Source organism: Symphalangus syndactylus, chromosome 6 (genome assembly GCF_028878055.3).
Source record: "Symphalangus syndactylus isolate Jambi chromosome 6, NHGRI_mSymSyn1-v2.1_pri, whole genome shotgun sequence".
Classification (NCBI taxonomy): Eukaryota; Metazoa; Chordata; class Mammalia; order Primates; family Hylobatidae; genus Symphalangus; species Symphalangus syndactylus.
In genome coordinates, this window is record NC_072428.2 from 8,596,068 (window position 1) to 8,617,302 (window position 21,235).

General features: G+C 45.4%; 1 protein-coding gene across 1 annotated transcript in view; it reads right to left on the minus strand.

Moving 5' to 3' along the window:
- Nucleotides 1-6,641: 6,641 nt before the first annotated feature.
- The window catches only part of PTPRJ (protein tyrosine phosphatase receptor type J), a 192,263-nt gene continuing 177,669 nt past the window's right edge, over nucleotides 6,642-21,235 (minus strand). The window contains exons 22-25 of the mRNA XM_055281533.2: nucleotides 17,533-17,652; nucleotides 13,742-13,902; nucleotides 12,851-12,986; nucleotides 6,642-10,163 (exon numbers count right to left, since the gene is read on the minus strand). Of these exons, the coding sequence (XP_055137508.1) occupies nucleotides 10,005-10,163; nucleotides 12,851-12,986; nucleotides 13,742-13,902; nucleotides 17,533-17,652 (576 nt within the window). The 3' untranslated portion in view covers nucleotides 6,642-10,004. The remainder of the gene's footprint in view (nucleotides 10,164-12,850; nucleotides 12,987-13,741; nucleotides 13,903-17,532; nucleotides 17,653-21,235) is intronic.

Below are 21,235 nucleotides of genomic sequence, written 5' to 3' on the forward strand. Positions count from 1 at the left end.
CCACCTCTGTACCTCACGTCCCCCTCCCCTTCTATATTTAGGAAAATATGTACAAGTAGCCAAATGGGTCAGCTCAAATTTTGCAGTCTGACCCCAGCCCATGGGGGAGTGACACAGAGACAGGGACTGTGTTAAGGATAAAAACTGCCTGGTCTCCTTTGTTCTCTGTGCTCTTGTGATTTTCATTGATGCAAGTGACACCCTTCTACAGAAGTAAATTGCCTTGCTGGGAGAATTAAACTTTTGCCTGAGTGCTGGTTTTACTTTGCGGCACCGAGCATTTATTCCTGGAGCATTTTATATCCAATAATCTCATGTGTAGAAATCATGTGTAAGTGGTTTATTATGGCTGGAGGGTGGATTCTGAGCAGGATGTAGTGGAGGCAGGCTGGTGGTTGGGACACAGCCATGTCCCATCCACCACCCCAGGTACCCTCCTGCTTCAGCTGGTTACCATGAAGTGACTGAGATGATCCCCTCCCCATCAGAAGCAAATGCAAAGGGCAGATCCGTCTTGTTCTCTGATGCCTTCTTTCCATCTCATTGCCCCCAGGACCAACAACATTACACCAGGAGGTAGAGCAGAGGGAGGTATAAAGTCATCAGTCACGCTCCAGGAAAGAGGACTTCCCGCAGCCAAGGCTGAGCCTTCTCCCCTGAGCTGCTCCCATGAGAGGGCTGACCCCTCAGGGGAGTTTGCTCCTCAAAAGGCACTTCCTTGTGTTGAGCCAAACCTGTCTCCCTGTCACTGTCACAGGTCCTAGGCTGACCTGTGAGGCCACATGAGGCATGTGTCTGCCCCTCTTGCCCATGGTGGCCTTCCAGACTTTCCAAGAAAGAGCCATGCCATCTCCCTCCCTCTAAAGGTTCTGGAAGTAAGCAAGCCTCCAGGCCAGGTGGAGTGGATAGGACCAACTGATTTGTTGAAAGGGCCTTCACAGATTCTTCCCATCTAGGGAGTCTATGGCCCATGTCAGGGAACACGAAATGCCTGAGAAGGACCCTCACACTGCCAAGGCTGCAGGATCAGGGCCTATCAAGGCTGATCTGGATCAGGTTGTCCAAGACACAACCATGACATCTGAGCATGCAATTTTGACATAACATAATCGGTCTCATGACATGACACCTGGTCTCACACCCAAGACTGCAGCTGTGGAAACACAGGACAGAATTCCTTAGATCCTGGATGTGTGGCCCTCACTAAGCGGGAGACTTGAACCAGTGCTGCCAACTCCATATAAAGGCTCCCAGAGGTTTTGAGTTTGTGATATTGTTTGGATGTTTGTCCCCCCCAAACCTCACGTTGAAATGTGATTCCTCCCAGGCATGGTGGCTCACACCTGTAATCACAGCACTTTGAGAGGCCAAGATGGGTAGATCACTTGAGGTCGGGAGTTTGAGGCCAGCCCGGCCAACACAGTGAAACCCTGTCTCTACTAAAAATACAAAAATTAGCTGGGCATGGTAGTGGGAGCCTGTAATCCCAGCTACTCAGGAGGCTGAGGCAGGAGAATCGCTTGAACCCAGGAGGCGGAGGTTGTGATGAGCCGAGATTGCGCCACAGCACTCCAGGCTGGGCAAAAGAGGGAGACTCTGCCTCAAAGAAAAAAAAAAAAAAAAAGGAAGAAATATAATTCCCAGCGTTGGAGATGGGACGTGGTGGGAAGTGCTCTGATCAGAGGGACGAATCCCTTGTGAATGGCTCAGAGGCATCCCCTTTGGTGATGAGTGAGTCTTCCCTCCAAGTTCACGCAAGATCTAGTTAATAGTGTGTGACATGTCCCCCCATCTGTCACCCTCTCTTTCTTGCTCCTGCCCTTGCCATGTGACATGCTGGCTCCCGGTCACCCTCCTCCGTGATTGTAGCTTCCTGAGGCCCTCACTAGAAGCAGATGCCAGCACCACGCTTCCTGTACAGCCTGCAGAGCCATGAGCCAAACTAAAACCTCTTTTCTTTATCAATTAAACAGTCTCAGGTGGTGTTTCTTTACACCAATCCAAGAAAGGCCTAGCACAGTTTGCTTCTTTTCCATTTGCCTATTCAAGTTACAAGAAGTGGCGGGGCTGGGCGTTCATTATTATAATGTTCATTGTGGATGAAGCTGTAAAGAAACAGGCATTCTCGCACACTATAATGAGAGTGTAAATTGCTATCTAGAGAAAAATTTAGAATTTCTTCTAAGCGTTACCTTTTTTTTTTTTTTTTTTGAGATGGGATCTCACTCCGTCACCCAAGTTGGAGTGCAGTGACACAATCTTGGCACAGCCCGCCTCCCGGGCTCAAGTGATCCCCCACTTCAGCCTCCCAAGCAACTGGGACAACAGGCATGTGCCACCACACCCGGCTAATTTTCTGTATTTTTTGGTAGAGATGACGTTTCGCCATGTTGCCCAGGCTGGTCTCAAACTCCTGAGCTCAGGTGATCCACCTGCCTTGGCCTCCCAAAATCCTGGAATTACAGGCATTAGCCACCATGACCAGCCTAAAGCCTTACCTTTTTATATACATTTTGATTCATTAATTTTATAGAAAAGTTTACTGAGAAATTAATTGTGATGTCTGCAAAGATCTGGCTACTGTGATAGATGCCATATCCTTATTCACAGGAGAGTAAAATCAGAAATAATCTAATGGCAATCAATAAAAGAGTAGTTAACTCAAGAGTGGTATGTGTCCATACTGTGGAATATTATGCAGCTCTTACAATGGTGAACAGGATCAATACCTAATAACACAGAAAAAGTTCACAATATGTCAAGTATAAAAAGCAAGTTTCAGCCAGGCACGGTGGCTCAGGCCTGTAATCCCAACACTTTGGGAGGCTGAGGTGGGCGGATCACCTGAGGTCAAGAGTTCAAGACCAGCGTGGCCAACACAGTGAAACGCTGTCTCTGCTAAAAATACAAAAAGATTAGCCAGGCGTGATGGCACATGCCTATGGTCCCAGCTACTTGGGAGGCTGAGACAGAACAATTGCTTGAACCCGGAAGGCAGAGGTTGCAGTGAGCCAAGATCACACCATCGCACTCCGCCTGGGTGACAAGAGTGAAACTCCATCTCAATAAAAAAAAAAAAAGCAAGTTTCATTAGCCAGGTGTGGTGGCACGCACCTGTAGTCCCAGCTACTCAGAAGGCTGAGGTGAGAGGATCACTTGAGTCCAGGAGTCTGAGGCTACAGTGAGCCATTATGGTGCCACTGCACTGCAGCCTGCATGACAGAGTGAGACCTCGTCTCTAAAAACAAAAATTTTTAATTTTAAAAAAGAAGCAAGTTTCAAAAAATTGAGCACAGAACCAACTTAAAAGGTTAGCAGCCAGGACAGTGGTTAGCTTTGCCAGAGTGTGGCTGAAAGGGGGCACCAAGGTGGCTTATGGCATGCTGGTTGTATATACTTTTTTAATTTGGGTGCTGGTTATATGGGTGTGTTCATTTTTGGAAAATTCTTCAAACTGCCAACCTATGATTAGTGCATTTTTCTGTCTGTATCACGCTTCACTAGAAATATTACTCGAAGAAGTATGTTAATCTTAAAAAGAAATATGAACATGTTTGATTCCAGTTTTGCAAAAAGATGAAAGCAAATACATGAAGATGAAGATGTATGCATGTGTGCCCATATGGGTGTGTGTGTGTGTGTGTGTGTGTGTGTGGTGTGTTTGTGAGAATTCTAAAGGTTACAGAATTATTTACAGTAAAATGTTAAGAGTGGTATTACCTATGTGGTGGGATGTATTCGCCTATATTAATTATCTCTTGCTGTGTAACAAATTATCCCAGAACAGAGCCATTTGAAACAGTAAACATTTATCATCTCAGATGCTTTCTGCAAGTCAGGGAGTCTGGGTAGGTTCTGGCTTGGGGTCTCCCAGGAGGCACAGTCAAGCTGTGGGCCAGGGCTACTGTCATCCAAAGGCTCACCTGAGAATCTGCTTCCAGGCCCACTCGTGTAGCTGTTGGCAGGAGGTTCAGAAGCAGCCCACCACGTGGGCCTCTCTCAAGGCTGCTCAGAACATGCCAGCTGGTTTTGGAGAGAGCGGCGTGAGAGGGGGGCTGGAGGGAGAGAGACAGCGAGAGAGAAACTGCACAGTTTTATCTCAGAAGTGGGATGCCATCACCTCTCTGCAATCTACCAGTCACACAGACCAACCCTGCTACCGTGGAGGAGGGGCTACACAAAAGTGCGAATACCAGGCGGGAGGATTATTGGAGGACATCTTGTTGAATGGTGACAACATAGGATTTATTTTCCTTCTTTTCCTAAATTTTTTTACCATGAACATATTATGTAACAAATTATACGGAAAGCTGCCAGCTGCTGGCAAGGGCGCTTCCTTCGCCCTGTTGTTGGTTTTTAGCCTTCCGTTACGGACCTCCTAGTTCCTTTTCCAATCCTGTGTGCTCCACTGCCCTGCCACAGCCCAGCCAAGGATCGCTTCCGCAGCCCAGTTCTCTGCTACCTTCTAGTGGCATCATCCAAAACTGCTGGCCCCAACAGGAGCCCACTACTCACCTTCTGGGTCAGGAGGCTTCACCTGCCTGCAGGAAGGGAAAGCCCAGCTCTCATGTTGGAGGCGCCAGAGATCTGCCACGTTCAGCCCCAAATAGAGCTGTGAGACCCCCGAAGGGATGGGATGGCTACCAGAACTTGGAAGCTTGGCCGGGCGCCGTGGCTCATGCCTGTAATCCCAGCACTTTGGGAGGCCGAGGAGGGCGGATCACCAGGTCAGGAGATCGAGACCATCCTGGCTAACACGGTGAAACCTCATCTCTACTAAAAATACAAAAAAAATTAGCCAGGCATGGTGGCGGGTGCCTGTAGTCCCAGCTACTAGGGAGACTGAGGCAGGAGAATGGCGTGAACTCAGGAGGCGGAGCTTGCAGTGAGCCGAGATCGTGCCACTGCACTCCAGCCTGGGCGACAGAGCCAGACTCTGTCTCAAAAAAAAAAAAAAAAAAAAGAATTCTGTAACTTGACTAGTAAATTTTAAACTATACTGTAGCTTCATTTTTGTGAGGCAAGGAGGGAAAAGCGCTAAGTTTTAAACTAGTTACTCTTAAGTACTCCATACTCATTGGGAGAAATTAGAAACTATAAACAAGTGAAAATAAAAATAAAATCCACTCCTAATCCCACTATTATATTAGAGTTCTGTTTCTTTTCTTCTATGCACTTATTTAATTCTTATTGGGATTGTTCTCTGCTTATAGTTCTATGAATTTGTTTTCTCACTTAAGCTTTACACTTTATAAGACCACGGGTGATCATTTGGTTTTTCTTTCCCACAATATCTCAATTCCTAGGCTATACCTGGGTAAGGTAGTTTTTGTCAAACTAAGTGCTAGCTGTGCTATTTTGCAGGGTGGCCTAGTTTGGGTTTTTTTTAGTATGCAGATAACAGGTCAGCAATACAGTGTCTCCCTGCCTCCTCTAAACCAACACTATGGGCAGAAAAGTTCTGGGACAACTTTGGCCTGAATCAAAACAGGAAGATGATGGATACTTTATCCACAGCCCAAGCGCTGTCCCTAAGCAGAAAGCCCAGGAGAACTAACCATATCATAATACACCCCCCACCAGCTGGGTATCCATCCACCTGCAGACTCATACCTCCAACCTTCTGGGAACACACGCAATCTTAAGACACACAGCCACATCTTCCAAGCCTCCTCTTCACTAAATTGCCCTGAATATGTGTTACGGACTGAACTGGGTCCCCTCCAAAACTCATATGGTCAAGTTCTAACCCCTAGCAAAACAGAATTTGACTATATTTGAAGAGAGTGTCTTTGAAGATGTAATTAAGGTAAAATTAGGTCAATAGCGTGGGCCCTGATCCAGTATGACTCATGTCCTTATAAGGAGATTAGCCGGGAGCGGTGGCTCACGCCTGTAATCCCAGCACTTTGGGAGGACAAGGCGGGTGGATCACGAGGTCAGGAGTTCGACACCAGCCTGACCAACATGGTGAAACCCTGTCTCTATTAAAAATACAAAAAAATTAGCTGGGTGTGGTGGCAGGCACCTGTAGTCCCAACTACTCGGGAGGTTGAGGCAGGAGAATCGCTTGAGCCCGAGAAGCAGAGGTTGCAGTGAGCCGAGATCGTGCCACCGCACTCCAGCCTGGGCGACAGAACAAGACTCCTTCTCAAAAAAAAAAAGAAGATTAGGACACAGACAAGCAGAGGAAAGACCATGTGGAGGCACGGGGAGAAGACAGCCATCTGCAAGCCAAGAAGAGAGGTCCCTGGAGGCTGGGACAGGAGAATCGCTTGAACCCAGGAGGCGGAGGTTGCAGTGAGCCGAGATCATGCCTCTGCACTCCACTCTGAGCAACAGAATGAGACTCTGTCTCAAAAACAGACAAAAAAAAAAAAAAAAAAAAAAAGGCCTCACAGGAAACCAACCCTGCCCACACCTGGATTTCAGCCACCAAAATTGTAGGAAGTAAATCTCTGTTGTTTAAACCACTAGTTGGTGGTACTTGTTACAACAGCCCTAGAAAACTGAAACAATCCAGAAATCCCAAAGAGAAATGTGTTTTTGTTAAGGGTGCCCAAGTAAAATGCAGGCCAGTAAACTGCTCGGTACATTGTAAGAAGGAAAAAAGAAGAAGAAAGAAAGAAGCAAAGGCATAATGCACTGACATTTTTTTATATTTGGTATTTGTAAGTCTTTAAAAAAATGTTTTCAGGCCATTTTTTCCTTAAAAAAAAAAAAGCAACCAACAGCAATACTCTGTACAAGTATAACAAACATTAGAAATATGCATCATTCCAAAATAGTTACAAGAAAATTACAGTTTAGAGTCCACATCAACACATCCTATTCATATGTGCCCCCAAGGGAGAAAAAGCTACAGTATGTTAAACACACAGCTGCTACACAGTAGTCTGAAAACCCAGAACTTAAGACCTTTGAGGCAAATCAACAACAGTCACCAAGACTTGTTCAGCTCCATAAGTACAATCAAGCATTTCAAGAGAACCAGGCTTTTTCGTCCCAGATGAAAAACACACGTGATTGGCTGCATAGCTGACCCCCGCCCCTCCATCCCCAACCCCCGGGAGCCTCTGACTCAACAGAGCACAAATCCAGTGGAGTCAACGAGGCGGAAGTCTGGCTGGAGGTCACAGTGTGGCCGCAGTAGGCAGACACCAAATGTCATTTCCTGCTGGTGCCGATCATCACTAGATCCGACTTTGGAGGCAAAAAGTCGTTGTTCCTGGGAGATGCTATCAACGGCCCAAGTCCCCAAAACCAGCCGGCCCTTCCGTTGACACCCACACCCATCCCAGCTGCCCCTGTCAAGGACTGAGCAGGGGCACTCGCACCACCCCCCAATTCCACTGGACTCTTCCAATTTGAGCTCACTGCTCCTGGGAGGGCTTGAAGAAGCTCAGAGGCACCCTCCTCTTGCCTCTGACCATCCCCCAGCCTGTGTGTCCTTTATATTTACACATTAATCTTCCCTTTTCAAGCACTGTGCTATAAATACCCTTACCACCCCCACTGGCCCTGTCCCCAGCCCTTTTCAGGATGCAGAGAAGCATCGTGACCTTCGTGTGACCTGCCCATTTGGAATCCCAGACCGCTCGAGTTCCTCCCACGATTGCTGGGGCCGCTTGCCCATTTCCCAAGCCCACACCAGGCGGAAGGGAAGAGGGCTCCTGTGTTTTTCATTTTTATACAATACGTTTACAATTATGTTGCTTTAATCTTTTAAAGGATTTAATCTTTTAAAGGATTTTTTAGCAACAAGTCCCTTCCTCTGACTTCTCTGTGATGATTTCGGACACATTGGAGGGGAGAGGGCCACAGCCCACGGAACTGCTGCCTGAACAGGGACCTATGAATGAAGTAGCGACCGCTCGGAGATCTGTAGGAGTTGGAGGCAGGCCAGTGTGAAGGTGTGGGAGGAATCCGCCCACACCCAGCTTCATACAGCACCCCGAGGACAGTGTGGCTTCCCTGATTCACACCTACTGAGCCAAGGCCCCCTCCAAAGTTAGGTCAAGAGGGCCCGCCCTAGCCGGGCCAACTCATTCCTTTGAGGACCTGATACTCAATGAACTGCTTACTACCAAAAAAATGCAAAGGATTCAGCAAAAAGTGCAATTTCCATTTGAGAAGTAAGATTCTCCCCAAAACATGACACCACCTTTTCATCCTTTCAGTACCTCAAAGGGAAAGGGAAATAAAAGGCATACAGCACTAACCCTCCGAACCACAGCCGGGGCTTTAAAAGTGTGGTTCACCCTTTAGAACCCTGAAAGACCCATTGACATGTCCAGTCAGTTATCAAAGTGCCAGTGAGGTGAGGGGCGTGGCAGAGTCAGGAGGGACCAGGAGGCTGGAAGAGCCCACTCCCATTCTCAACAGGACACACCTGTCCTGTTTACAGCAGGATGCATTACTGTGGAAACAGCCACAGGACTCCAGGGACTTGGTTATTCCTTCATAAAACCTTGTCAACTTCATTGCCTATTGGAGGATAAACTCAAAACGTCTTCAAAATATAACCTGAGCCACAATATAAAATAAAAAGAAGAAAAAAATCTTTTCATGTTAATGCCTTAAGAAGTTTACAGATTAGGTACCAATAAAATAAATCCACATAAATTTGAAATTCTTGGTGGATACACACCTGAAGCAAAAGAAAAAAAATTAATCTACATTTTAAAAATCAAAGTAATTACAGCAGCAGTATAGTGAAAAGAGGTTTTAAAAATAATAATTACATCTTTGATACAAATTCAAACTTTGTACACCTCAATTCATAGGAATGACTGTTTTTGAGAGCTTAGTATATATATATATATATATATATATATATACACAGTAGATTCCGATATGTGTCACGGCAGAGAGAGACGAAAGCCAGTGGACTTTGGGGAAGGAGGGATTAATCTGACACTGAATTCACGCTGAAGTGTTCACAGATTGCCACGCTTCTGAACACACACACACATACATACAGACACATAAAATGCCAACCTGAGTAAAACGTTACTAAAAACCTAGAACATCATGAATCACTAAGTCACATATTGCACCTTTAAATAATCCTTCATACCAAATATAGACATGAGGAAAAGGATAATACAGGGACAAGAAAAGGATTTCTGTCACTGTAGGATTCCTCTGCTTCTCCCATTCCCACCCACAGAAATTCTCAAGGTGATACTTGAGTCGCCATTCTCACCCAACCAATGGGCTGAAAATGTTGCCAACAGAAGAGTCTTTGGAGAAAACTGGGAGGGAAAAAGGAAGAAAAAATGGAGCACAAATGTACAGGGGGCAGGGGAAGCGGGGTTGGGGCAAAGAGGCCTCCCCTGATCAAATGAGAACAGAAATGTTACTGAGGAGGCAAACCTCTGATGCTAAGTTACTGTTTAAATATTCCATATATTCCAATTATGAGATTCAGTACAAAAATATAGATCTCTACTAAGTTTTGCCTGTGGAAGCATAATTCAGAAAAGGCACATGTTCAAATAGAAAACCCATTCGGAAGAGGTGCCACGTACCCCTCCCTGCGCAATCATCATCCACAATTAGGTATATTCCATCGGCTAGATTCCAAGACACAGTAGGTAAAAATAGACCTCTGATACTTAAAATATATTCAACCCAACACAATCCTGGCTTTAGCATGTGAATCATATAAAATAGTCTTTTTTAAAAAAGAAATTGTTTTGGAAAAAAAAATCATAGCTCCCTTTTCCTGGTTTTCCACAATCCTCAAGGGGGAAAAAAAAAGTGACCTCATCCCATTGGTCATCAGGAGTGCAGGTGATTTGCTCCCCACCCATCCACAGCCCCCGGCAGCCCCAATTTGTCATCTGTCATGTGCAGCTTCATGCCCTCAAAATTAGTTCTCACAAAACAGAACAAAGAATTAAGATATTAGACATATAAAAACATGTCAACATCGGGGCATGTGCCTTCGCTGTGGGTGCGATGGTCTGGTTCACTCCAGAAAGGTTTTTCCTTTGGAATTAGGCAATGTAACCATTGGTCTTTCCAAACGTGGTCACAGGCGCAAGGTTTTCATAGATTGTCATTGCAGTTGTGTTCTGGTAGATAAGATCTACTTTTGAGTCTTTCTGGGATCTGACAATATCCAAAACACACTGATTGAGGAAAACATACTGGTCCTGATAGAAAAAGGAAAGAGAGAGACAGAAAATGAACATGGGTCCCAGAAATTAGCACCCAAAATTATTTTCAACCAGGTCATTCCCCAGCCCAACTCCCAAACCCCATCCACCCAACAGCAAACAGTTCAAGCGAACGTGTTTCAAGAGGTAACAACGTTGCAGTGAAATCTGAAATCACAGAAGCAAGATGACCTTCATCAATGATTCTCCACCAGAAGAGCACACTCCACACCTTCCCTCCCCAAGGAAAAATGCCACAGTCTCGGGGAGGGGCAAAGGAAGGAGGAAATGTAGAGGAAAGAACGCGCACACACATTAGAACAATCAAATGTCCAACAAGATTGCCTTGGCCAGTGAGACTGTGCAGAGTAAGAAGCAACTGTAACGCTCAACCAGGGAGCGAGGTTAAAAGGAGATGATCAGGTGGAGCTGGATGAGGACTATCCTTCAGGCAGGTACATCAGAATCTGTGGGTAGTGATGAAAAAAAGAGGAAACGAGGGTATAAGCTGACACAGAAAAGTATCCATGATATTATAAGAGGAGAAAAAAAATCACAGAGAAGCAACATATATAAAACAGGATCTGGCCGGGTGCGGCGGCTCATGTCTGTAATCCCAGCACTTCGGGAGGCCGAGGCAGGTAGATCGGCTCAGGTTAGGAGTTTGAGATCAGCCTGGCCAACATGGTGAAACTCCGTCTCTACTAAAAATACAAAAATTTGCTGGCCGTGGTGGTGCACACCTGTAATCCCAGCTACTCAGGAGGCTGAGGCAGGAGAATCGCTGGAACCCAGGAGGTTGAGGTTTCAGTGAGCTGAGATGGCACCACTGCACTCCAGCCTGGACAACAGAGCGAGACTCCATCTCAAAAAAAAAAAAAAACAGAATCCAATTGTTTCAAAGTACTGTGTGTGTGTGTGTGTGTTTACAGATGTACATAAAGAGCCTTATAAAGATGTACACCAAACTATAAACATTGGCTACCTCCAGGAAGCAGGACTGGGGAAGGAAGAGTAAGAGAAAAATATATTGAGGCCGGGCGCGGTGGCTCACACCTGTAATCCCAGCACTTTGGGAGGCCGAGGCGGGCGGATCATGAGGTCAGGAGATCGAGACCATCTTGGCCAACATGGTGAAACCCTGTCTCTACTAAAACACACAAAAAAATTAGCTGGGCATGGTGGCCCACGCCTGTAGTCCCAGCTACTCGGGAGGCTGAGGCAGAGGAATCACTTGAACACAAGAGGCAGAGGTTGCAGTGAGCCGAGATCACACCACTGCAATCCAGCCTGGTGACAGAGCAAGACTCTGTCTCAAAGAAAAAAAAAAAAAAAAGACAGAAAAATATATTGTCAAATGCTTTCATATGGATAAGTATTGTTTTCAAAATATAAAAAAGAGATTAGACTCTAGTAGCAGGGATAAGAGTTCTATGTTTCTCAAAAAAGGATAAAAGATTGAGAAATACTACTTTATATACTTATAGCAGAAAAAAGAAAATCTCTTTTGACCAACACAGGAGGTGAATTTCACTCTTTCCACAACAACCACCAAGCTCACCCCAGAGCACACAATGTACCCAGGCATCTAGAACATTCCCTGCTAGACTCAAAAACACAGCACATGTTCATAGAGTTCTAAATCGGTACAGGACGATAGCCTGATACAAAATTAATATTCTGCTCTCATCCTGGTCAAGGAACATTCACCCCTTTGAGGAAAGCAACTTTGCAATATGTTCTGTTGAAAACATGCCTCAAAAACACTTCTTCTCAGTAACATTTTGGGTAAAACCAAATCCAACAGTAGTACAGAAACTATACCATAGATATTAAGCGTTCCTTTTCTCCGCTGGTCAGCCACCCTTCTGTAGCTATGATAATTGATAGTCTTTAAAATGTACAAGTCTGGGTGAGGATAAATTGCTGTATTAACATTTAAGCGACATTATGATAGGTCACATCATTAATGTTTGATGAGTTTGTTTCATTAGCTTATTTTAAAGATGGTCAGACCTTCTTAGAAACAAAGAGTGGAAAATACCAGTTTTATGAGTTTAAAACCTGGAAGCCAAAGTTCAAAGATGTCCTAAGATTATTTAATGAGTCAGAGGCAGCAAGGTAAAGAACCCTGACACTATCTCAGTAGTAGTTCCATTACTGACATCAGTACTACTATGTCACTTGTATTGGGTAATTTAATTCCAAGTCAGCTTAGAGTCTGCAAAGAAATCCAGTGTTAGTTCACAGCCAAGAGCTGGAAAGATCTGGAAGGGTGACATATTTTAACACAAGTGCATGACACAATGCAACCTTTTAAAAATGGAGGGGAAGGGCCAGGCACAGTGGCTCACGCCTGTAATCCCAGCACTTCAGGACGCTGAGGCAGGCAGATCACTTGAGGTCAGGAGTTTGAGACCAGCCTGGCCAACATGGAGAAATGCCGTCTACTAAAAATACAAAAATTAGCTGGGCATGGTGTGCGTGCCTGTAATCCCAGCTACTTGGGAGGCAGAGGCAGGAGAATCGCTTGAACCCAGGAGGCAGAGGTTGCAGTGAGCCAAGATCATGCCACTGCACTCCAGCCTGGGCGACAGAGCAAGACTCCGTCTCAAAAAAAAACAAAAAAAACAAAAAAAAATGGAGGGGAAGGGTGGAATGTCAAATAGAGATCTTGGCCTCACCTCTGTCTGCACCATTAAAGGCCTATGCATTCGAAGGTCATACACAATCCCATACACATCCACGGTGTTCTCATTCTCTATCTGGTAGATGAGACGATCAATGGCAATGAAAGTGCCCGTCCTTCCGACCCCGGCACTGAGAGAAAAGAGAAATAAGACTATTACAGTGGGTTCCCTCGACTGCAAGCCTCTTTGTACATACATCTTGCTTTCCTTCACTGTCACACTTTGAGGGCAACACGCAGGATCAGTGCACATTTGCTCAATTGAAGCCTCAGCAAGTCAGACAGCCCTAGCTTGGGACTGGGGCCTAAGTCCCAAACTCGCATTTGAGTCAGATGCCACACATACAACCTTTGCTCAAGCTTCTTCAGTCTCAGTCCCATTCAAGTTGCCACCATAACCCAGGATGGCACATTTCATCCATTTTCCCCCACTGGGCAACAGTGGCAACAGAAGCCCCTCCTGTCTTCTGTCCTAAATTAATTCCTTTAGCTTCAAAGCTAACTTCTTATTGTTAGGGGTTGGCAAACTTTTTCAGTAAAAGGCCAGATAGTTAACATCTTAAGCTTTGCAAACCATATGGTCTCTTTCTGCCACTGTAGCAGAAAAGCAACCATAAACGATATATAAATAAATGGGCGTGCTGTGTTCCTAGAAAATGTTATTTACAAAAACAGCAGCTGACCAGATTTGATCCATGGGTTACGGTTTGCCAACCCCTGTTTTGGAAGCTCAGGGCTTAGGGAGTAAGTCCATGGTTCCTTATCCAAACCTTCCCTGAATTCGTAAATGCCTCTTACATTCCCTCTTAGGCTTTGCTCTTGTAAAGTGCTCATAAATATATAATGACATTTGAAATCTGTCACACATGACGTGCCATCTGCATACCTGCAATGCACCAGAATCGGCGATTCGGGAGGACTCTGCTTCATGTAGTCACGAACGAGGTACCGGAAGTTGATGAGCAGGTCAGTGGTGTCGGGAACACCGTGGTCTGGCCAGGAGGTGAAATGGAACTGTCTCAGAGGGTGACTCTCACTTGTCTGGATCTAAAAGCCCAGAAAATGATTTAGATCCAGAGAGAAAGGCTGCCTAACAACATCAAAAAGGCAGGGGAAATCAAGCAGAGCCTGAGTACTAACCGGGAGTTGTAATGACTAAAAATTAAACTTTACATTTGCACAGCAGCTGATAAAGTGCTTGCTCATCAAACCCTCACAATATGCCCAAGGAGAGTTGATTATCCCCCTTTAACGATGAGGCAGCAGAGATTCACAGAAGTGAAGTCATTTCCCCAACACTGATTTCAGATGCAACAGAAGTCCCCCATCCTCCAATTCTGCATTCAGAGCCTTCCCTTCCTGCCACAGCTGCCTATCAATAATGAACTCACATTCTTACACCTGCACCTCCTTAGAGCTGCATGAGCCCCATCCCCGAGCCCCCCTGAGAATGTCACTGACAATAAAACCAAAAATAATTTACTCAAATACACCATGATAATCAGTGCCTTCTGGGCAACAATGGCCTCATAATTCACTATGTCCCCTAGAGAAGCGAATAAAGTGACAGGCCACTAGCAAGCACCATGCAAATATTTAGAATTGGAGAGAGCTGACAAAAGACTTCCCCCAAAAAACCATCCATTTCAACATCTGAAAGACAACAGAGCTCATTATTACACGGACTGGTTCCCTACCTCATATCAAAGAATATACCTTGAAGTGCGCCAGAAGCCCACCCCAGCTGGGGCGAGTCCTGTCCCTGACAGGACTCAGCTGTACTCGTTATGCCCATACCAGGGAATGACCAGGGAATGACCGTACCCATGAGACCTATATCCGCACTGCAGGCATTTCCATCTCCTTTATGACAGCTGGCCTTTGACACTCATTGTTTCAAATATACATTCATGATAAGAACAATGAATGTGCAGTATTCAAAATTTGGAAAACAGCAGGAAAAAAAGACAGAGTGAAGGGGGAGGTGCTAGAAGACCTCATGACAGATAAAGTTAGCATTCACAAATTTAACCAGAAGTACTGATCCAAAGGCAGAAACCAGCTGTAAGAGATGGAGGTGGGGGAAGAGGAAGAAAAAGGGAGGGAGAGGGGAGAGGAAGAGGGAGAAGTGAGGACGGTTATACTTAGTATTATCTTCGTGGAGGGGCAAAGGGGCTCAGGTTAGGGGTGGTAGTCAAAGGAAATCTTTAGCTCTGTTTGTAATTTCTCAGTTTTCTAAAGGAAAATGTATTCGTGCATTTTGTATAATTAAAAAATAACATGGTACTAAATGCCATGTGGTGTCCTGGATCAGAGCCTGGAACAAAAGAAGACTTTAGTGGAAAAACATGAAATCTGAATAAAGTCTGGAGTTTAACAATAAATAATAATCGTAGTAATAGCAATTTTTAAAAATGATGTGGACAACTCCACCCTAAATTCCCCTCCACAAGGTAAGCCCCAAGCAGTGGAGGCAACCAAGGAGAAGCCAGTCGGTTCAAATGAGCAAAATCTACAGAAATAAGCATGACAGGCCGGGCACAGTGACTCGCGCCTGTAATCCTAACACTTTCGGAGGCCGAGCAGGCGGATCACAAGGTCAGGTGTTCAAGACCAGCCTGGCCAATATGGTGACACCCCATCTCTATTAAAAATACAAAAAAAATTAGCTGGGCATGGTGGCAGGTGCCTGTAGTTCCAGCTACTCAGGAGGCTGAGGCAGGAGAATCGCTTGGACCCAGGAGGCGGAGGTTGCAGCGAGCCAAGATCGTGCTACTGCACTCCAGCCTGGACGACAGAGAGAGACTCCATCTCAAAAAAAAAAAGAAAAGAAATAAGCATGACATTTTTCTACTACTGTGAGCTGCATTATTTAGGTGGCCAGATCATGGTAACAGCTTTGATGGCATCTCCAGAGCAGGAACTGAAATATCGAGGCCAGACCCTTTGAGACACAGCAATTAGTAAAGAATTACTACTTAATATACTATACTTTATCCATGACTGATGGAATCTTCAAGGATAATCTCATAAACTAGACCCTAACCCATCAACCCCAAAACCCACCCAAAAGATCCAAGATTCAACTGCAGTGAATCTACTGCCCGGCTTTCCTTTTATGCACTATTCATAACATGCATACATTTTCATCTCCTAGAATGTTTCTCTTACATTACATCCTACCATGTCCCCATGGTAATTATATAGTCTACCAATCCCTTATTTATCTTTTTTTTTTTTTTTTGAGACCAGGTCTTGCTTTGTCACCCAGGCTGGAGTGCAGTGGCACAATCTCGGCTCACTGCAGCCTCGACCTCCTAGGCTCAAGCCATCCTTCTACCTCAGCCTTCCAAGTAGCTGGAACTACAGGTGTATGCCAGCACACCTGGTTAATTTTTGGGTTTTGTTTTGTTTTGTTTTTGTAGAGACGGAGTTTCAGCATGTTGCCCAAGCTGGTCTCAAACCTGAGCTCAAGCGATCCTCCCACCTCAGCCTCACAGGTATGAACCACCGCACCTGGCCCATCATTTCTAACAGCTGAATAATGATATTATAAGCAGACGAGTCATAGTTAAGTTATCCATTCTACACAAGCTACAAAACCCCATCTGCGTGGTTTCCAAAGTTTTCCTCTGTTATAAATAATGCTGAGACTCGTCTTTCTGAATAAGCCTTTGGTAGCATTTCAGATTATTTCCTTAGGATAGTATCAGACTTCAAGCCAGCAAACCAAAGAGAGTAGACATTTTTAGGCCTGTGATATAAACAGCAAAGAGTTATGCCAATGCACACACCCATCAACAGATACCAGGCCGGGCGCCGTGGCTCACGCTTGTAATCCCAGCACTTTGGGAGGCCAAGGCGGGCGGATCACGAGGTCAGGAGATCGAGACCAGGGTGAAACTTCGTCTCTACTAAAAATACAAAAAATTAGCCGGGTGTGGTGGTGGGCGCCTGTAGTCCCAGCTACTCGGAGAGGCTGAGGCAGGAGAATGGCGTGAACCCGGGAGGCAGAGCTTGCAGTGAGCCGAGATCGCGCCACTGCACTCCAGCCTGGGTGAGAGAGCGAGACTCCGTCTCAAAAAAAAAAAAAAAAAAAAAAAAAACAGATACCAATGCTGCTTCATGGAACTGCCTCTATTTTCAAAGCATCCTTGAAAAAGAAAAAAGGCACATAAACTTGACTTCTTAGAATGCCTGCACGATTTAATTGGATTTGCTTTTGTACATTTTGAGGGGAAGGGGGGCCATGTGCATATGCCCTGGAATCCTATTAATGTAACTGTCATCAATTACTCCTAACAGCAAGTGGCTGCTCCTGATGCCATATTTCTAACCAAATAATCCAAAAGGCTACAGTTTGTTCTGTAAAATCGATGAGCAAGTCACCTGGAAGTGGAAAGAAAGGAAAGAGTTCCTGATGCAGAGCCATGCTCTTAAGATTCATTTTATTCAGGAATAACTTAGGATATTCCCAAGAAAGTAAATTTCCCAGAAAAGTCAAGGGATTGCCTTGGAGTATACATGCATATGGACTGTTCTGTTCTGAAAGGAAAGAAGCAAAACATTTCTCACTGCATAGGAAAACATATTAGTTAATATCAACCTAAAACATATCACCCCCAAATTAACATATGGTAATTACATGAGTTCAATCGATCCTGACTTCGTACTTACATTTTTCACTGTGAAATCTCTGATGGTCCATTCCGGAAGAACAATTTCTGAGGTCATTGCCACAGTTATGTCTCCATAGTCCTGAGCCTGCTTGGAGGGCCAATACTCCTCACATTTGGTCTGGAACAAAATTGCATTTTTGTAAGAAGACTCGGATCATGCCATCTGCCATCACTAAAACCTCACAAGGGAGACTAGCTATTGAAAACTGGCATCAGAGATGGAATCAGACCTTCTAGTTGGGCTTTGTTTGACCCTTCGAATTGTTTTATTTTATTTTTTAGAGACAGGGTCTCACTACGCTGCCCAGGCTGGAGTGCAGTGGCTATTCATAAATGAGATCATAGCACACTACCGCCTCCAATTCCTGCACTCAAGCAATCCTCATGCCTCAGCCTCCCAAGTAGCTGGGTCTATGGGCACACCACAGCACCTGTTGGAATTGTTTGTTTTTTCTTTTTTTAATTTACAATTCTTGCCAACTCTTAAAATCCCTCATAAAAATCCAGACTTATTTTCTCTTTAAAAACCAGATCTGCCTACACTAGGCCCTGCTTTCAGCGTGAAAATTGATTTAGAGCAGAGCAGCAGCTGTCCCTTGACCTAGGACACAGTCCCCATGCAGCTCCCTTTGCCCCTAGCGTAGCCACTCCACAACTGTTCGCTGACCTCATCTTCTCCCATAACCCCGGACAGCTGGAAGAAATGAGGACTTTTTCCCAAGGCTTTCAGATATACATCGGTTGCAATACAAATACACACACCAATAAAGAAAATCAAATTAAATCATTCTAGGGTCTTTGATTTCTATAAAGTTGGTGGGCAGATGTGAGCAGAAATAACCAGGAAACACCTGCTCTCCAAGAATATCTGAATCCGCATTTGGCAAATGACTACACACGCACACACGCACACACACACACACGCACACACACACACGCACACACACACACGCAGACACACACACATGCAGACATACACACATGCAGACACACACACGCAGACACACACATGCAGACACACACACATGCAGACACACACACGCACACACACACATGCAGACACACACACATGCAGACACACACACATGCAGACACACACAGACACACACACATGCAGACACACACATGCAGACACACACACATGCAGACACACACACATGCAGACACACACACATGCAGACACACACATGCAGACACACACATGCAGACATATACATGCAGACACACACATGCAGACACACACACATGCAGACACACACATGCAGACACACACATGCAGACACACACACACATGCAGACACACACACATGCAGACACACACACACACGCACACACAGTATTCTAAGGTGTGCTCTACTGCTGGTAGTTTTCAAAGCTAATTGATTATCTGACTCACCTGAGAAGTTTGAGTTGTTTTGGGTTTTTTGTTCTTTGTTTGTGTGTTTGTTTGAGACAGTCTCACTCTGTCATACAAGCTGGGGTACAGTGGCACGATCATGGCTCACTGCAGCCTCAACCTCTCAGGCTCAAGTGATCCTCCCACCTCAGCTTCCAGAGGAGCTTGGACTACAGAGACGTGCCACCACACCCAGCTATTTTGTATTTTTGTAGAGATGGGGGTCTCACTACGTTGCCCAGGCTGTTCTTGAGCTCCTGGCCTCAAGTGATCCTCCCACCTCGGCCTTCCAAAGTGCTGAGATTACAGGCCTGAGCCTCTGTGCCTGGCCTTATTTTGTTTAAAAAGAGATGCCTGGATTCTACCTCCAGAGATTCTGACTCTGGCTGCAGGATCTGTATTTCTTTAAAGACCCAGGTTCCAAAGAAAAAGCCCAGGATCTGGATACACACTGACATGGGGTTGATTCCCAGCTCAGCCTCTTACCAGGTGTATTTTTGTTGCGACCTTGTGGGCAAGTTCTTAAACTCTCCAAGCCTCAGTTCCCCCATCTATGAAATCATAAGACCTCACAGGGTTGTTACAGGAAAGAAATAACATATATGGAGAATCTAGTGCAGAAAATACACCTCCTTCCCCATTCACCCAGGGTCAGTAAGACTCACTTCAATCTTGGTTATAGATGAACAAGGGACCATTTAAATTCATCTTCATGTTCTCCATTAATGTAATTACGTCATTTTTGTCTAACAGATAGATTGATAAGAATGTTTTATGTATAAGGCCCTGGGCTCAACAGTATTAAAAAGTTTATTTGCATTCTTCTTTTTTTGTTTTGTTTTCTTTTGTTTTGTTTTGAGACAGTCTTGCTCTGTTGCCCAGGCTGGAGTGCAGTGGTGCAATCTTGGCTCACTACAACCTCCGCCTGCTGGGTTCAAGCCATTCTCCTGCCTCAGCCTCCCAAGTAGCTGGGATCACAGGCACGCACCACCACGCCCGGCTAATTTTTGTGTTTTTAGTAGAGACAGGTTTCGCCATGTTGGCCATGCTGGTCTCAAACTCCTGACCTCAGGTGGTCTGCCCACCATGGCCTCCTAGAGTGCTGGGATTACAGCTGTGAGCCACTGCACCCGGCCTATCAGCATTCATTTAAAAAACGCTTTTATTTCTATCGGCATCATCTCTTACTGCTCTGTTATCCTTCCCTCCTCCATCCTCAGCCCCTAGCACAGGACCTTACATATACCAGGGGCTGGATAAACATCTGCTAGCTTATCGTGAATTAAAGAACATTAAAAGAAATGATGCCTGATAGGCTCCCACTATCCCGGGGGACGGTACCACTCCAAGCGTGCGCCCTGGCGCCACAGCAGCAGGGTCACCCGGAAACTGGCAGAAACGCAATTCCGAATTAGAAACTCTGAGGGCAGAACCGCCCTCCTGGTGATGCTGATGGATGCTGAAGTTTGAGATCCACTGGCTTAAGGAATCGCCTCCTATTCCTCAAGCAATGAACCTACACTTAAAAACGACCCTAAGGCAACATTAAGTCCCATTCCTAAGGCACAGCATTTTTTAGATTAGCATGTGTTTTCCAGTTCCCTTCGCATCAATTTACGGAAATACAGAATTTTATTACTATAGAAAATATTGGCCGGGGGCAGTGGCTCACATCTGCAATCCCAGCACTTTGGGAGGCCAAGGCAGGTGGACCACAAGATCAGGAGATTGAGACCATCCTGGCCAACGTAGTGAAACCCTGTCTCTACTAAAAATGCAAAAAGTAGCTGGGCATGGTGGCGCCTGCCTGTAATCCCAGCTACTCAGGAGGCTGAGGCAGGAGAATCGCTTGAACCAGGGAGTCGGAGGTTGCAAAAGCCAAGATCACACCACGGCACTCCAGCCTGGTGACAGAATGAGACTCCATCTAAAAAAAAAAAAAAAAAAAAAAAAAAAATCTTATCTTTGGTGGAAGCAGCAGAGGGATTTCAGACGTTACAGGAGAGAGGAGGCTGCTGAGGCTTATCCAGGGATAAGTCTGAGATTTTGCTTAGAGAAAGGGTTCCAGGCCAGGTGTGATGGCTCACACCTGTAATCCCAACACTTTGGGAGGCCAAGGAAGCAGGATCACTTGAGGTCAGGAGTTTAAGACCAGCCTGGGCAGCACAGTGAGACCTTGCCTCCACTAAAAATAAAAAAAATTATCCAGGCGTGTGGTGCACGCCTGTAGTCCCAGCTACCCGGGAGGCTGAAGTGGGAGGGAGCCCAGGAATTCAAAGCTGCAGTGAGCCATGATCGCACCACC